General features: G+C 46.4%; 1 protein-coding gene across 1 annotated transcript; it reads left to right on the top strand.

The window, feature by feature from the left end:
• Window positions 1–7,634: 7,634 nt before the first annotated feature.
• On the top strand, window positions 7,635–10,683 carry LOC134949624 (uncharacterized). Its single transcript, XM_063938332.1, has 2 exons — window positions 7,635–7,656; window positions 9,708–10,683. The coding sequence occupies exon 2, from the start codon at window positions 9,731–9,733 to the stop codon at window positions 10,649–10,651; it is 921 nt and encodes a 306-aa protein (XP_063794402.1). The 5' UTR covers window positions 7,635–7,656; window positions 9,708–9,730; the 3' UTR covers window positions 10,652–10,683.
• The last annotated feature ends 4,424 nt before the right edge of the window (window positions 10,684–15,107 follow it).

The raw sequence follows: 15,107 nt of genomic DNA, 5'->3' as shown, positions 1-15,107 counted from the left end.
CGAGATGTCGTGCCTCCCTCTCTTTTTCTTCCTTCTAACAGTGACCCAACTGGCTACCTGATTATCCTCGTCTACCGGTGTATCCCCCTGCAACTCCTCTACCGTTCTATCTAAACTTCACTCGAGATTGTGACTATCCCTCAGTCGCGTAACACTCTGCTCTAGATCATTTACCTGAGCTTCCAGGGCACCCGTTCACTCACGGCTGCTCCAGGTGCGCATACATCTTGCACGACACGCACTGAGTGAGACTCTCGGAAGAACAATGAGAACAATACAAACTAAATAGCCAATACAATCAAATACACAATAAAGTAGATAATCAATACTTATCTGAGTGGGTCCTCTCCTGCGACACCGATACTCGTCCTTGCAGTTGCTCCAGCTCTCTGCACCTCCTTTTCACCCGGCTTCCGGCTCATACTTCGTCCACAGACCGCAGACCTCACACATGCAGGCTGTGGCTGCAGCAGCACACACTCATTCCCTGTAGCAGCAGCCCTCACACACTTTCACTCCCCTGGCAGCACTCTCTCACTCACTCTCACCCTGCAGCAGCATTCACACTCTTTCTTACCCCCAGCAGCGCACCCTCAGTCACTCACCCAGCAGCAGCACTCACCCTTCCCTCTTGCTCACACACACGCAAGTGTGTGCCTCACACACACGCAAGTGTGTACCTCACACACACACGTAAGTGTGTGCCTCACACACCTGCTTGCTCACACACTCCACAAGCAGGGGTAGCAGAAACGGTCTGGCAATGCTCTCTCACACACTCACACAGCGCTGTACTTGGCCCGCATCAGTGATCCCCCGCTCGGCTGAACTCTGCCCACAGCTGCGCACACAGCTCCGCTCCACCTGATGCCGCTTCCCGACTCCCGGCCTCCTCCATGCACCTGATCACTTCCGCTACCAGTCTGATAGCACACCGCTGTGGTAGTAAATATTTTTATTGTCAATATATACTAAGCACAGGAGACCAGGTAAGCAGCGAGAAGAAAAATCTTATCTGTGTATGTGCTTCTACGCCTTTGCCAGCTGGTGTGTGTATGGATGGATGTACTGGGCTCCCACCCCAGAGACTCGCCACCCTGCCGCTAGCGCTGCTGCGGCGCATACACCAGTCACCAGCGTCGTCTGCATGGCAACACAACAGGCAACGCACAATCCAACATCCAGCCGCCGAGGACGGGGCGCGCGCACCACTGGTAAAATGGGGATGATCCAACATATATGTAAGCAGTAATAACATATATAGGAAACACAAAAGGATCAGAGGGATTCGGAGATGTAAAACGAATATACATCACCCAGAAATCATCCCTAAGGATATGTCGATTAATGGAACGTCCCAAAGTACTTCAAGCAGGTTAAAAGACGTGGGAAATATGGTTAAACGGGACAAACGCATCCAAAGAGGAGAGGAAGCAGCCATGAATAAAACAGTCTCGAGGGAGGTTCAGGTAGCATCAACATCTGGTGGCGTTTCCTCTGACCGATAAGCTTCAAGCTCCAGCATCAACAGGAGTTGTAAATTCCCTAAAAGAATTTGCTGTCGAACATCCTCAGACGTGCCGAATACATAAGTGCAAACTTACGGCCATTCTGGACAAGTCTGGAGCACGCTGGAGAGAAGGCCTTCCTGAGCCGAGTAAGTTCTGGAGAATAGTCCTGAAATATCAAGATCTTGGAGTCCTCCCAGGAGAGATCTTTCTTTCTTTTGGACCAGATTGCCTCTTTGTGGAGGAAATTTACAGCTCTGGGTCTAGAGGTAGAAGAGGAGTAGCAGGCTGGTCCCATTCTGTGTGACTCCTCTGTCACGAAGACAACGCAAACATCTGTCATTTTCAGGAGTTCATGCAAGAAGTGATACAGGGCGGGGCCTCAGACCGTCTCTGGCAGACCAATAAGGTGCAAATTATCTCGGCGCAATCTATTTTCGAGATCATCTAGTTTTGCCCATACTTGTGCTTCCGACTTTTGTAGGCATCCAGCAATATCCTTAAGTACTACAATATTCTGAAAATTTTCCCCAACAGTATGTTCAACCTGTAGTACATGTTCAGCAAGTTGCTTGCATTAGCTCTTGATATCATTCACCGCTTGTTGTAGCATGTGCCTGATCTTGAAGTAGAGGCTGTACAGTGTTTTTAACAGCCTTCACAATGTATGTGTAAGTGAGCTGGGGACCAGCAACCAAATCAGGGGCCACAGCAGGCAGGGGGGCTTGGCAGAGTGTTTTTGTAAGTGTCCCTCCAAGTGAGAAGCAGAGACTGTTTCATCAGTCTATGCATGAGCAGCTGCGGCCATCTTGGGAGCTGACCCGTGGCCAGCTTAAGACTTGGAGCGGGGTGCTTTGCCAGGCATTCCCACCACCAAGAACCTCTCCATTCAGTAGGGAGAGGCTGTCAGGGTAGCAAGCGGGATATAGAAGAGACGCCGCAAGCGGCGATAAGCAGGGTAAGCAGCAGCAGGCGCCAGAGCTAGCAGAGAGGGCTGCTACTCCATGAAGCGCTGGAACCGGAAGTCGGTATGTGTGCGTTTAAAGTAAATGGCTGAGGGCATGGAGGCTGCTCACCTCCTTCATGCGTTACTGATCCGTATTGCATCCGCGGACACAGTATTGGATATTCTTCAATACCATCGGCCAGCTGCGTTACCCATGGGGCCGAGAGGCCAGGAATTCTCTGATGGAGATCCTTGTTCCTCCGTTGCAACACGTTTGGAAAAATGGAAGCCGTCTCCGTCCTGCCTCCAAATGGCATTTGACTGTCAATCACTGACTGTCTGATACTGATCTCCGTCCGTCGTCACAGAGAGTTCTGAGGAGGTTAGTTTGTAAAGAAAGCAGATATATAAAGATCTGCTACTGGTCACTACAACGTAGCATAACTGCCAGCAATAGGTGAATGTATAGTTGAAGGACAAGTGCTTCAGATAGAATTAGAAAGTTTCCACGAATTAGATCTCCCTTTCAGACACAATACAGACAGGACTTGTATGATCAACACGTTCCCTGGCTGTAGCATATCAACATGGCCATGGATTGAGCTCTAACTAAGAGTATATAGAATCTCCATACATACTCTCCATAGTGGTTTTATACAGTATTTTATTTCCCATGATAGTAGTAGATACAGAATAGAGATAAGAGATTTTTCTTAAAAGTTGTAGTTTTCTAGGAAATAAAACGTACGTGGTAAGTATCGTCCAGGCTCCACCGCTGTCCCAGTAACAGACTGCCATAATATTTCAAATTGTTTGTGACATTAATATTTATTATAAATAATGATTTTATTGCCATGAACCAAAAATAGGGACTTTAGAGTACTAAATTAGACCAAATAAAGATTTAACAGTAATGTGCAAAAAATGGCTGCCTACTACATAAAACATAATAGACTTAATTGACAGTACGGATGGTGTAATGGTTAGCATTACTGCCTCACAGTACTGAGGTCATGGGTTCAATTCCCACCATGGCCCTAACTGTGTGGAGTTTGTATATTCTCCCCGTACTTGCGTGGGTTTCCTCCGGGTACTCCGGTTTCCTCCCACAATCCAAAAATATACTAGTAGGTTAATTGGCTCCCAACAAAAATTAACCCTAGCATGAATGTGTCTGTGTGTGCATGTGATAGGGAATATAGATTGTATGCTCCACTGGGGCAGGGACTGATATGAATGGCCAATTCTCTGTAAAGCGCTGTGGAATATGTGTGCGCTACATAAATAACTGATAATAAATAAATAATAATTGTTGGGTCATCAGTGGTGGTTCCCAGACTCAGGGGTTGATGTATCAAGCCATTGAAAGAGTGGAAAATTGTGACTAGTGGGGAAGATGCCTATAGCAACTAATCAACTTAGAGGTAGCATTTATCAAGAACCTTCGGTAAAGTGATAGGTAGAATCTGATTGGTTGCTTTGAGCAATTTCTCCGCTCCTTTCACTGCTTGACACATCAACCTGTTAGTCCTCAAGGTACCAGGGTAGGTTTACTAAAGCTTCTAAAAGTGAAGTGGTGTTGCCAATAGCAACCAGATTCTCGCATCCTAGAAAATGATAGATTGCTAAGGGCAATAACACCATTCTTCACTTTTAGAAGCTTTCGTAAATCTACCCCCCAATTTTAAAGTCCATGTTAAATGACAGGTGTCTTAATGGGTACAGTACCTCAGTTTGATTTTAGCACCTGTGCACAAGCATGGATACAGTATGCTTTATACCTACACTGTAATGGTGCCTTGAGGACTAAATTTGGGAAACCCTGGGATAAGGGATAATTCTCTCTTCAATTGGGGCCTAATTCTGACCTGGTCACTGCAACGGCATTGATCGCAGGCTGAAGCCCTATGTGGTGTGCGCAAGCACAGCGGCCGCACTGCACGTGCACAAGCAGTGAGATGCGAAAGCATTTCACTGGTGCGATCGCATCTGCCTGATTGACAGGCAGTCGCAGAGCATGACGGCAGCATTTGAACGGCGTTGGGGAGGTGTGGTCCAGACAACGCAGGCGTGTCCGGACCATTGCTGGGGCGGTCACGGCGGCTACGTGACCAAAAACATGATGGGTAGCCGCTTGCCTCTGCAGCTAGGATGCGTAGGCAGCGATGCTTTCTCGCATGTGCGAGGGGGAGGTAGGGCCTGGCATGCGGGCCGGCTAGTGCTGGGCGTCCCCCCGCATGTCAGCGTTTTTGATTGTAGATGTACGTTTTTACGCATATCTATGACCAGGTCTGAATCTGGCCCATAGTTCATTCTATGGAAAAGCAGAAAAAGTTGATTAGCAAGTTGCACTTAACTATGGGCCTAATTCAGATCTGATCGTGGCAGCAAATTTGTTAGCACTGCAGGGGGGGGCAGATGTAACAAGTGCAGAGAGAGTTAGATTTGGGTGGAGTTTGTTCAAACTGAAATCTAAAATGCAGTGTAAAAATAAAGCAGCCAGTATTTACCCTGCATAGAAACAAAATATCCCACCCAAATCTAACTCTCTCTGCACATGTTATATCTGCCCGCCCCCCCCCCCCCCCCCCCTGCAGTGCACATGGCTTTGCCCATTAGCTAACAAATTTGCTGCTGCGATCAGATCTGAATTGCCCCCATGTTGTATATTGTTGGTAGTATTCCACGTGCAAGATTGATTTCAGCCTCCAGAGTATAGTAATTATTAACTACACAACCTTCACTGTATTTTTAAAAGGAGATAAATAGTTTCACAAACGTGGCGGTCTGAAAGCACAGCATGGAGACATTAGCAGCTGTTGTCTTCTTATAAGTTTAGTAGCTGCAAATTGCAGTTCCATCTTGGCATCAGTGTAAGGAAGGTCAGATCGCAGTTCCATCTCAGCCTCTGTCTAAGGAAGGTCAGTATTCGCCCTGTAAATGGACTCATACGGAAAAAAAACTGACTTTTGTAAAGACATGATTGCGCTGTGGGGGACAAAGGGACAGTTTGAGATTTGGAAGGGGGTTCATCCTAGCTGATCACAGTGTAAAAATGGGGCTCCCCAGTATTTGTGTGCTACTTACAAAAGCAACAAGTAAACTGCATTTACTTATCTTACACAATTGTTTGTCCAAGTGCAAATTTGCTCCGGCTGCCTCTTATCCCCCAAGTGTTCCCTTTATGTACAGGTCCAACGTGTCTCTTTTTCTGGTACCTGAACCGGTGGTTGATAATGTGACAGTGTATTGCAGGAAGTGCTGGTGAGATCTGCGTCTGATGTGTGGTGGTGAGCAGATAATATGCCACACTGCCCTTTGGTAATTGTCATGTCTCTATGTTTAGTAACTATCATATGTCTTTGTAGACAACAACTCACGCTTTCCCTTCCTGATGTGTATGCAGTGTGGACTTTGTCACAAAGCTGCGTAGGAAAGTGCTGTTACTGTTAAAGTTGTTTTTAAATGTGATTGTATACAATGTGTGCCTCACTCTGTCTTTGTATGTGAAGTGGAACTGTAAAACAAGACTTTTGTGTTGATGCGTACACAGGGACGGTGCACGGTTTCTTGGTGCCTTAAGGGGGTGGGTACACACGGGGCCAATCTAGAGTCAGCGATAACTAAGCGCACAGCCGTGAATCGCTATGGGCTATACACACGGAGCGATGTATGCTTAATTTCTCAACAATGTAGTCAGATTGCTTAGAATTTAAGCTCACATCTCTAGGTGTGTACCCCCCTTTAGGTAAAAGTTCACACACAGCCCCTGCACCTTCAAATTTATAAAATATGCCACATATCAGTGCCATCAATTTATAATATGACTTCCCTCATAATTTATTATTGTTATCACCTGTGTTGAACTAGGTAATTGATAAGAAAAGTGTTTTTGCACAGGTGATGGCAATTATAAATTAAAAGGGACATCGAGTAACAGAGCATTTTGTCCCTCCTGGAGAGGGTCATGTTGGGAGATATGACCAATAGAGAGAGCCTTCGTTTTATTTTTTTATGGTGGGCTCAGTGGCGCCCCCCCAGTGGCAGCGGCCCCTAGGCAGCTGCCTAGAGTTGCTTAATGGTAGAGCCGGCACTGTGTGTATAGACATTAATAACCAAATTATCTGAAATTGCTGTAAACAAATTCAAGGTACTAAAAAGTTTGACTTATGGAGCTTAAGGAATATTTTCTACATTATTTATTTTGGAAATGCAAAAAAAATTTGGACTCGAGTGACCATAAAGATAATTTTGTTGATGGAAGCCCAGCTGCTATATTGCATGAGATACACTCTTTAGTAGAATGTATCTAACACTCCGACAGATTTACTAAGGAGCGATTTATCAAAGTCACCAATCATCTGCGGCTTTGACTGATGGATTTAAAACGGCAATAGGAATGAATGCTAAACAAGCCTGGATAGTAATGCAAGTTGATCGCAGCAGGAAAGTTTTTAGCAGTTGGGCAAAACCATGTGCACTGCATGGGGGGCAGATATAACATGTGCAGAGAGAGTTAGATTTGGGTGGGGTGTGTTCAAACTGAAATCTAATTTGCAGTGTAAAAACAAGCAGCCAGTATTTACCCTGCACAGAAACGAAATAACCCACCCAAATCTTATTCTCTCTGCAAATGTTATATCTGCCACCCCTGCAGTGCACATGGTTTTGCCCAATTGCTAACAAACTTGCTGCTGCGATCAACTCAGAATTACCCCCTATGTTCTTATGTTGTGAGTCTGCTGTGTTTCTGTTAGCATCCCAGATTTTCTTATGTACTTGTTTGGGGCACTGTTGCGGGCCGCCTTTGGCGGGTCTGTGTAAATGCAGCCTGTCTCCTGTATGTGTGGCCTGTGCAGTCTCCAGCTGTAGTTAATCTGTGTTTCTGTTATCCTGATTGGGACTTACTCTCTTTATTACCCAGCTTGCTCTGTACCCAGGGGCCGGTTATAGGTTCTTATTCCTGTTTGTAACTGGTTCCGGTCCCTGTCCTATGGTGGTATCTTGAACCTTTGCAGTTAGTGATACTTTATTACTTGTGATACCCAGTCCTGTTTGATTCCTGTGCGCCCTGTCCTGCCAGATTCTTGACTACATTACCTGTATCACCTGAGCTCCTGACTGTGTATGTGAGAGATAGTCTGGTAGTCCATCCAGACAAGTTCCAGCCTTACCTGGAATCCAGGGGACTTCTGCAGCTAAGTTATCTTATCATTACCTTTCTTTGCTCTACCAAGTTCCTTAAGTTATTCATTGCTTGTACTAAGTTGCTTATACCACTCTATGCATTGTTGTATTCATATACAGTTTGTGTTTGGTTCCTAATACCATCTTGTTCATTGTTGCATTCATATGCAGTTTGTGTTTAGTTGCTAATACCATCCTGTGCATTGTTGCACTAACATACACTCTGTTAGAAATATCAGATTGAGTACCGGGCAGTCTGTATAGGTTGCATCCTGTGAGCGCCTCTTCGCACTATACCTTACTCTTGCCCAGCCTCCAATAGCTGCCTTGTCCATCCATAAGACCTGGGGGCATCTGAGTATGGGGTGGACCTAAATTAACCCAGGAAAGGCAGCTGCAAAAGGTGAAGTCTAGCATAGCAGGAGGCTAAAGGACTGCTGGGTAATTGTATAAGCGTCACCTGGTAGCTCTCATAACGTATTCCCACTTGCCTATTCCCCTAGTCACAGAATGCCATTACCCCCATTATACTCTGTCCTGCTAGGGTACCTAGTTCATTCACTATATAACGCTCACTATGTGTCTTCTTGCTGCCTCCATTCCCCTCCTCACATCATGTCACTGCCCCTGTCACATGCAGCCCTGTCCTCGCTGACACATCACTCATCTCCTGATATATTCTGTGCTGTTGGGGACCCTGCTCATTACACTACATACTGTACCTCTCAGTCTGTGGTTTCCTGCTGCCTCCATTCCCCTCCTCACATCATGGACCCTGTCACACGAAGCCCTGTCCTAACACATCACTCATCTCCTGATATGCTGCTGGGGACCCTGCTCCTTCCACTATTTACCTCCCAGTCTTTGGCTTCCTGCTAGGAACCCTGCACCACCCATATGCCTCCCACCATTATGTCACTGCACCTGTCACATGCAGTCCTGTCCTCACTAATACATCACTCATCTCCTGATATACTCTGTACTGCTGGGGACCCTGCTCCTCCCACTATATAACTCTCAGTCTGTGACTTCCTGCTGCCTCCATTCCCCTCCTCACATCATGTCACTGTCCCTGTCACATGCAGCCCTGTCCTCACTGACACATCACTCATCTCCTGATATACTCTGTGCTGCTGGGGACCCTGCTCCTCCCACTATATAACTCTCAGTCTGTGACTTCCTGCTGCCTCCATTCCCCTCCTCACATCATGTCACTGCCCCTGTCACATGCAGCCTTGTCCTCACTGACACATCACTCATCTCCTGATATACTCTGTGCTGCTGGGGGACCCTGCCCCTTCCACTATATAATGCTCAGCCTGTGGCTTCCTGCTATCGCCATTTCTTTCCTCACATCATGTCACTGCCTCTGTTGCATGCATCCCTGTCCTCAGTAACGCATCACTTATCTCCTGATATACTCTGTGCTGCCTCCCACAAAACTAGTTCATATGATCTGACCAGCAGCTATGGTGTGTTGTATTACAATCTACTTTAAAACAGAGAATGAGGATTAGTTGACGATTGAGTGGGTTTTTCAGGTTTGTCATCAAACCAAAAAAGCAAGCAACTGGGCAAGACTATGGGGTAAATTTACTAAGATGGGATTTATATTTAAGATGGGATGTTGCCCATAGCGACCAATCAGATTACAGGTATTATTTTCTAGAAGGTGCTTGATAAATGAGAAGTAGAGTCTGGTTGCTATGGGCAACATCTAATCATACCCCTATGTTGCACTGCAGGTGGGGCAGATGTAACATTTGCAGATAGAGTTAGATTTGGGTGGGGTGTGTTCAAACTGAAATCTAAATTGACGTGTAAAAATAAAGAAGCCAGTATTTACCCTGCACAGAAACAATATACTGTTATCCACCCAAATATAACTCTTATCTGCACGTTACATCTGCCCCACCTGCAGTGCACATGGTTTTGCCATTAGTGTGCTCTTTTGGTTTGCTAACAAACCTGAATAAGCCCTGAATTAGATTTGAGTTGAAACACAAAGATCATAATACATTGCATGACTTTGCAGAATGTCATTAATCCAATATGTTTTCTTATAGGAGGACAGCACACTGTTTGCAGGATGATGTGGCTGAGTTTCCTGCTATGCTCCTGGCTTATTGCAAGTGACGCCCAAGAGGTCATTTTTGGCCAAAACAAGTACACGGAATACCAGGTTGGGAACATGAGTCTCATTCTGACCGTTCCACATGGAGGATCATTGTTACCTTCCTCAATTCCTTCCCGAGACGCCGGGTGCTGGGACAAAGCTACAAGAAAGTGCTCCTATACACATTCCTGTCCCTCAGGAACAGCAACAGACTCCGTTAATTGTCCGATTACAACAGTAAAGGATCTATATACTCAAGAAATGGCTTTGGCCTTGACCAAAGAGATCTGTCGCTTGACCTCTGGTTACTGTCCTCATGTTATTATTAATAATTTATCAAGGTCTAAGTTGGATCCTAACCGAGACAAAGATGAGGCAGCCTTTGGTGTTCCTCAAGCAGATCAAGCCTGGGATGAATTCATGGGTTTTATCCATGCCGCAAAGTCTCGTATGTCAAACGGTCTACTCATCGATATCCACGGCCAAGCACATGCCGAGCAATGGATTGAGCTTGGTTATCTAATTTCCAAGGCAAACTTAGATTCCGGAAAGTTCTCTGCATCTGACAGCTCAATAAATGCCTTATCCAGAAGACGGCGGGATACTACTTTTGAAAATTTGCTTCGAGGGAGTCAGAGTTTGGGAAAACTTATAGAAGAGCAGAATTCTAGTTATGTGTGTGTTCCCTCACCTTCCAATCCAGGGCCCAATGGTGGTAATTATTTCACTGGAGGGTATATTGTGGGCACCCATGGCTCTAAAGTATCTGGTGAAGTCGATGCCATTCAAATTGAGCTTCCCAGGTGGATTCGGGAAAGTGCTGAACGCCCTAATTTTGCAGCCGTGCTAGCTAAAGCTCTATTGAAGTTTTATGAGTTCAGTTTCGGAAAATAATCTTTTTTCTTTCAATAAACTGCTTTCAATTATGTATAGAACTTATTTATTTATTAATTCCATAAAGAATAAAACAAGCATTTATTTTAGTGTTTTCTTCTACAACTTTCTTTAGTTTTCTTTTTATAGCTGGATTATCAGATAGGAAAATATATTGTTGATGTAACTCCAAACACCAGCCGGTGCCCCAGGGTCTGCTACTGTGTATTTATGTATTTATTAACAGTTTCTTATATAGTGCAGCGAATTCCGTTGCGCTTTACAATTGAACACAACAAAGATAAAAACTGGGTAATAACAGTCATAGAGGTAGGAAGGCCCTGCTCGCAAGCTTACTGTATATGCAAACATTCCTCCTGAGCCTCTGCTACTTCTCTAATGAAGAACCAGCAAATTAATTTTATTAAACAACATTAATTGGAGGTTTGAGTCTCTTGATTGCACCTTGTGATTGGTCCTCACGCTCCCTCTCTTCAACGATATTTTCTGTACATCTTACTGCCTAATTTTGAAAAAGTATTTAAGGGAGATTGCGAAAGCAACACCTGTGTGTGTGTGACATTAAAGTATATGCATACTTTTCCGTTGTAGGATTGTTGCTCAGTAAGATCTGACTGTTGACAAACAGTGGTACTTTTTAGATCTTGTTCATGTATTGTGTTCTACTAGCAAGTAGTTCCACAAGAATACATGTAGCCAAAGGGATCATTGTGTCTAATAATCATTGCAGGGAAATGACACTGATGATCCCATTTGATTTATTTTTTTCCCCCAAGTGTAAAATAGCTTCATAATTTGGTTCAGTTGCAGTCAGGGTTCTAGACTCTTCAGAGAGTTGGGGAGATTGCTACTATTTCACGGAGTCTCCCTGACAATCAGGGAGCAAGTATTAGTGTTGGCAAGTATGCTGTACAGCAGGCATTCCCAACCACGGTCCTCAAGGCACACCAACAGTGCAGGTTTTAGTGATATCCAGGCTGCAGCACAGGTGATTTAATTAGTAGCTCAGTTATTTTGATTTAACCATCTGTGCAGCAGCCTGGATATCCCTAAAACCTGCACTGTTGGTGTGCCTTGAGGACCGTGGTTGGGAATGCCTGCTGCACAGTGTAGTGCAGTGGTTCTTAAACTCGGTCCTCAGGACCCCACACAGTGCATGTTTTGCAGGTAACCCAGCAGGTGCACAGGTGTATTAAATACTCACAGACACATTTTAAAAGGTCCACAGGTGGAGCTAATTATTTCAGTTGTGATTCTGTGAGGAGACCAGCAAAACATGCACCGTGTGGGGTCCTGAGGACCGAGTTTGAGAACCTGTGGTGTAGTGGACTGTAGTAGAAATGTAGCTGTGTACATGTGGCAACAGTTGGTAGGATGGGCGCTGTGTATTTGTGGCTCCAGCTGGGAGGATGGGCGCTGTGTACTTGTGGCTCCAGCTGGGGGGGATGAGCGCTGTGTACTTGTGGCTCCAGCTGGGGGGGATGGGTGCTTGTGGCTCCAGCTGGGGGGATGGGTGCTTGTGGCTCCAGCTGGGGGGATGGGTGCTTGTGGCTCCAGCTGGGGGGATGGGTACTTGGGGCTCCAGCTGGGGGGATGGGTGCTTGTGGCTCCAGCTGGGGGGATGGGTGCTTGTGGCTCCAGCTGGGGGGATGGGTACTTGGAGCTCCAGCTGGGGGGATGGGTACTTGTGGCTCCAGCTGGGGGGGGATGGGCACTGTGTGCTTGTGGCTCCAGCTGGGGGGGATGGGTGCTTGTGGCTCCAGCTTGGGGGATGGGCGCTTGTGGCTCCAGCTTAAGGGATTGGAGCTGTGTGCTCATCATAGTGTGTGATGCTAATAGCAGAGCACTGCGCGTCCTCCTTTCTGGTGATGCTACTGGCACAGTGCTGTGTCACCGGCACATCCTTTTAGTGGGTGATGTTAATGACAGAACGCTGTGTCACCATCACCTCCTTTCCGGTGATGGTAACGGCAGAGCGCTGTGTCACCGGCACCTCCTTTCTGGTGATGTAACGGCAGCGCGCTGTGTTACTGGCACCTCCTTTCTGGTGATGGTAACGGCAGAGCGCTGTGTTACCGGCACCTCCTTTCTGGTGATGGTAATGGCAGAGCGCTGTGTCACTGGCACCTTCTACTTTCTGTTGAGAAAGCCTTTGATGTAGAAGGGGGGACCATTTCTTAAAGTTTCAGTGTCTGTGTGCACACAAACTTTGACAGCGGTGGCACCATTGGGGGGAGGGTGGTTAGATGGTTGGAGAGGGCTACAGATCCCTCAACCCTTTATCATGGGGTATATTAGTCGGTAACTTCATCAACATGTACTGTGTACTGAGGCACATTCTGGAGTACACTTTAAACCAATCATTTCCTCAGTATCGTTTTCTGTCCACATATACAGTTATCTGCAGGAATTCTGGGATATTGGCCTAATATATCAGTGTGTGGGCCCAATAGCCAGTTTCCTCAAGAACATGACAAAACCACCACAGAGCCAATGACATACTTGCCTACCTGACCCTCTCCATGAGGGAGAAAATGCTCTGTTTCTGGACTTTCCTGGTAATGTATGATTGCCATCACCTGTGCTGAAACACCTTTCTTATCAATTAACTAGCTCACCACAGGTGATGGCAATCATACATTACCAGGAAAGTCCAGGAACAGAGCATTTTCTCCCTCGTGGAGAGGGTCAGATAGGCAAGTATGGGGTGGTCAGATGAATCATGTGGCACCCTGGTAATTGCAACCTTACACACTGTGCATGGAGCCCCATTGTTTATTTTACTGGACCAGTGGCTCCCCGGCAGACAGCTGCACGGTGTTGGCAACCCTGTGTATCAGTGACAGGACGCAACAGACAGCGGGACCCGGCCAGCCACTGGCAGAGTGGGAAGATTGGATGCCTGTGATTGGCGGAGAGGACAGGCTGGCAGAGCGGGAAAGGAGAAAGGCGGAGTGAACGTCAGAGTTCCCTAAGGAGACAGGACGGAGGGCGCGGAGAGACCCAGGGCCGCGCTGGAGAGATCGCGCTGTTGGAGAGGCAGGAGCGCCAGCACAGCTTCACACCGCGGTGAAGCTGCCTATGGCCCCGATCTGCGGCAGGCACGGAGAGCAGTGCTGCATGGAGGGCAAGCCACAGAAGAAGAGCCAGGGAGCGTGAACTCTGTCTTCGCTGCTGGGCTAAGTAAGCTACTGCCGGACCTCATTAAGCAATGGGAGCACACCTGTAATCGGTCTCCTGTGAGCCGGGAAAGCAACTTACACCTGCACTGCATCATCACTTCTGTCAAAGGGATTTATAACGGCAGCTGAGGGAAAGTCAGTGACTGATTGTTTGCCAGCCAGTACTTGTGAGATCACCATAGCCAGCCAGAGAGGGACACAGACTCGTGAGTCCCATTAAGTGAAAACCTCCCGCAGCCTAACACCCCAAAGTGACCTGCCACTCGTGCCTGCAGAATTCACCACAGAGATCCTTATCATAATCTGAACCTGCAGGAAACACTACAGTCAGTTTGTACTATAGGAAGCATACTTGCTCGACTCAGGAACTGCATGGACTTTTTTGTGACACACTTACATTTAGAACTTCCACACGGACACCAACAGCTAGATTTAAAAGGTCAAAACTGGTATTTATTGTTTGATGACCTAGATTTTAAACTAAATATTGGAGGATGGCAAAGAAAAGGCGCTACTAACTCACCAGCACTAGTCAACTATAATAAAACCAATTAAACCAGGAGGGGACTCACAACCGCCTCCTAAAACATAACCCGCACTGTGCAGGACTCACCCCCTTAACTCTAGCAGAGCCTTAGACAAAACCGCACGGGAACGTCCGTAGTCCACACTCGCCGTCTTACCAAAAGGGGGTGCCCCACAATGACCACTCATGTAAACTTTGACCGCTGGCTGGTAGCGACATTCCGCCCATCTGGCTATCAAAGCCGACTAATAAATTGAACGTGAGGCCCAAGAGCGAACCAAGAGCACAAAATTAAAGGGCGGGTGGGAGGGCATCCAAAATGGCAAGGGGAAGATGGCTGCCAGTCATGCAACTATATACCCTGATAGGCCAACTGGGTCACATGGCCCCAACCTGTCCATCACTAAGGCTAGCCCTGCCCTATCAACCAAATAGTCCCAAAAACTCAGGATGCTTATGTGGGTTCGAGCCTATGCAGCTCTCTGCCTTCTTAAGTCACCCATAACTTTATTGTGACACACTTACATTTATAACTTAGCTAGCTTAGCACTATGAAATAACCACACGGACACCAACAGCTAGATTTAAAAGGTCAAAACTGGTATTTATTGTTTGATGGAATAAAACAACCAAACAACACTAATTCAGGTGCTAGTAAACTTATATGCTAGTGTAATGTCCACCCACAAACAAACACATTCACGGTGCCGAAAACTTAAAGTAAATTGTGGGGATGCTAATGTAAATC

Source organism: Pseudophryne corroboree, chromosome 8 (assembly GCF_028390025.1).
Source record: "Pseudophryne corroboree isolate aPseCor3 chromosome 8, aPseCor3.hap2, whole genome shotgun sequence".
Classification (NCBI taxonomy): Eukaryota; Metazoa; Chordata; class Amphibia; order Anura; family Myobatrachidae; genus Pseudophryne; species Pseudophryne corroboree.
Note: the sequence above shows the minus strand (reverse complement) of the source record. Positions and strands in the feature narration are given on the sequence as shown.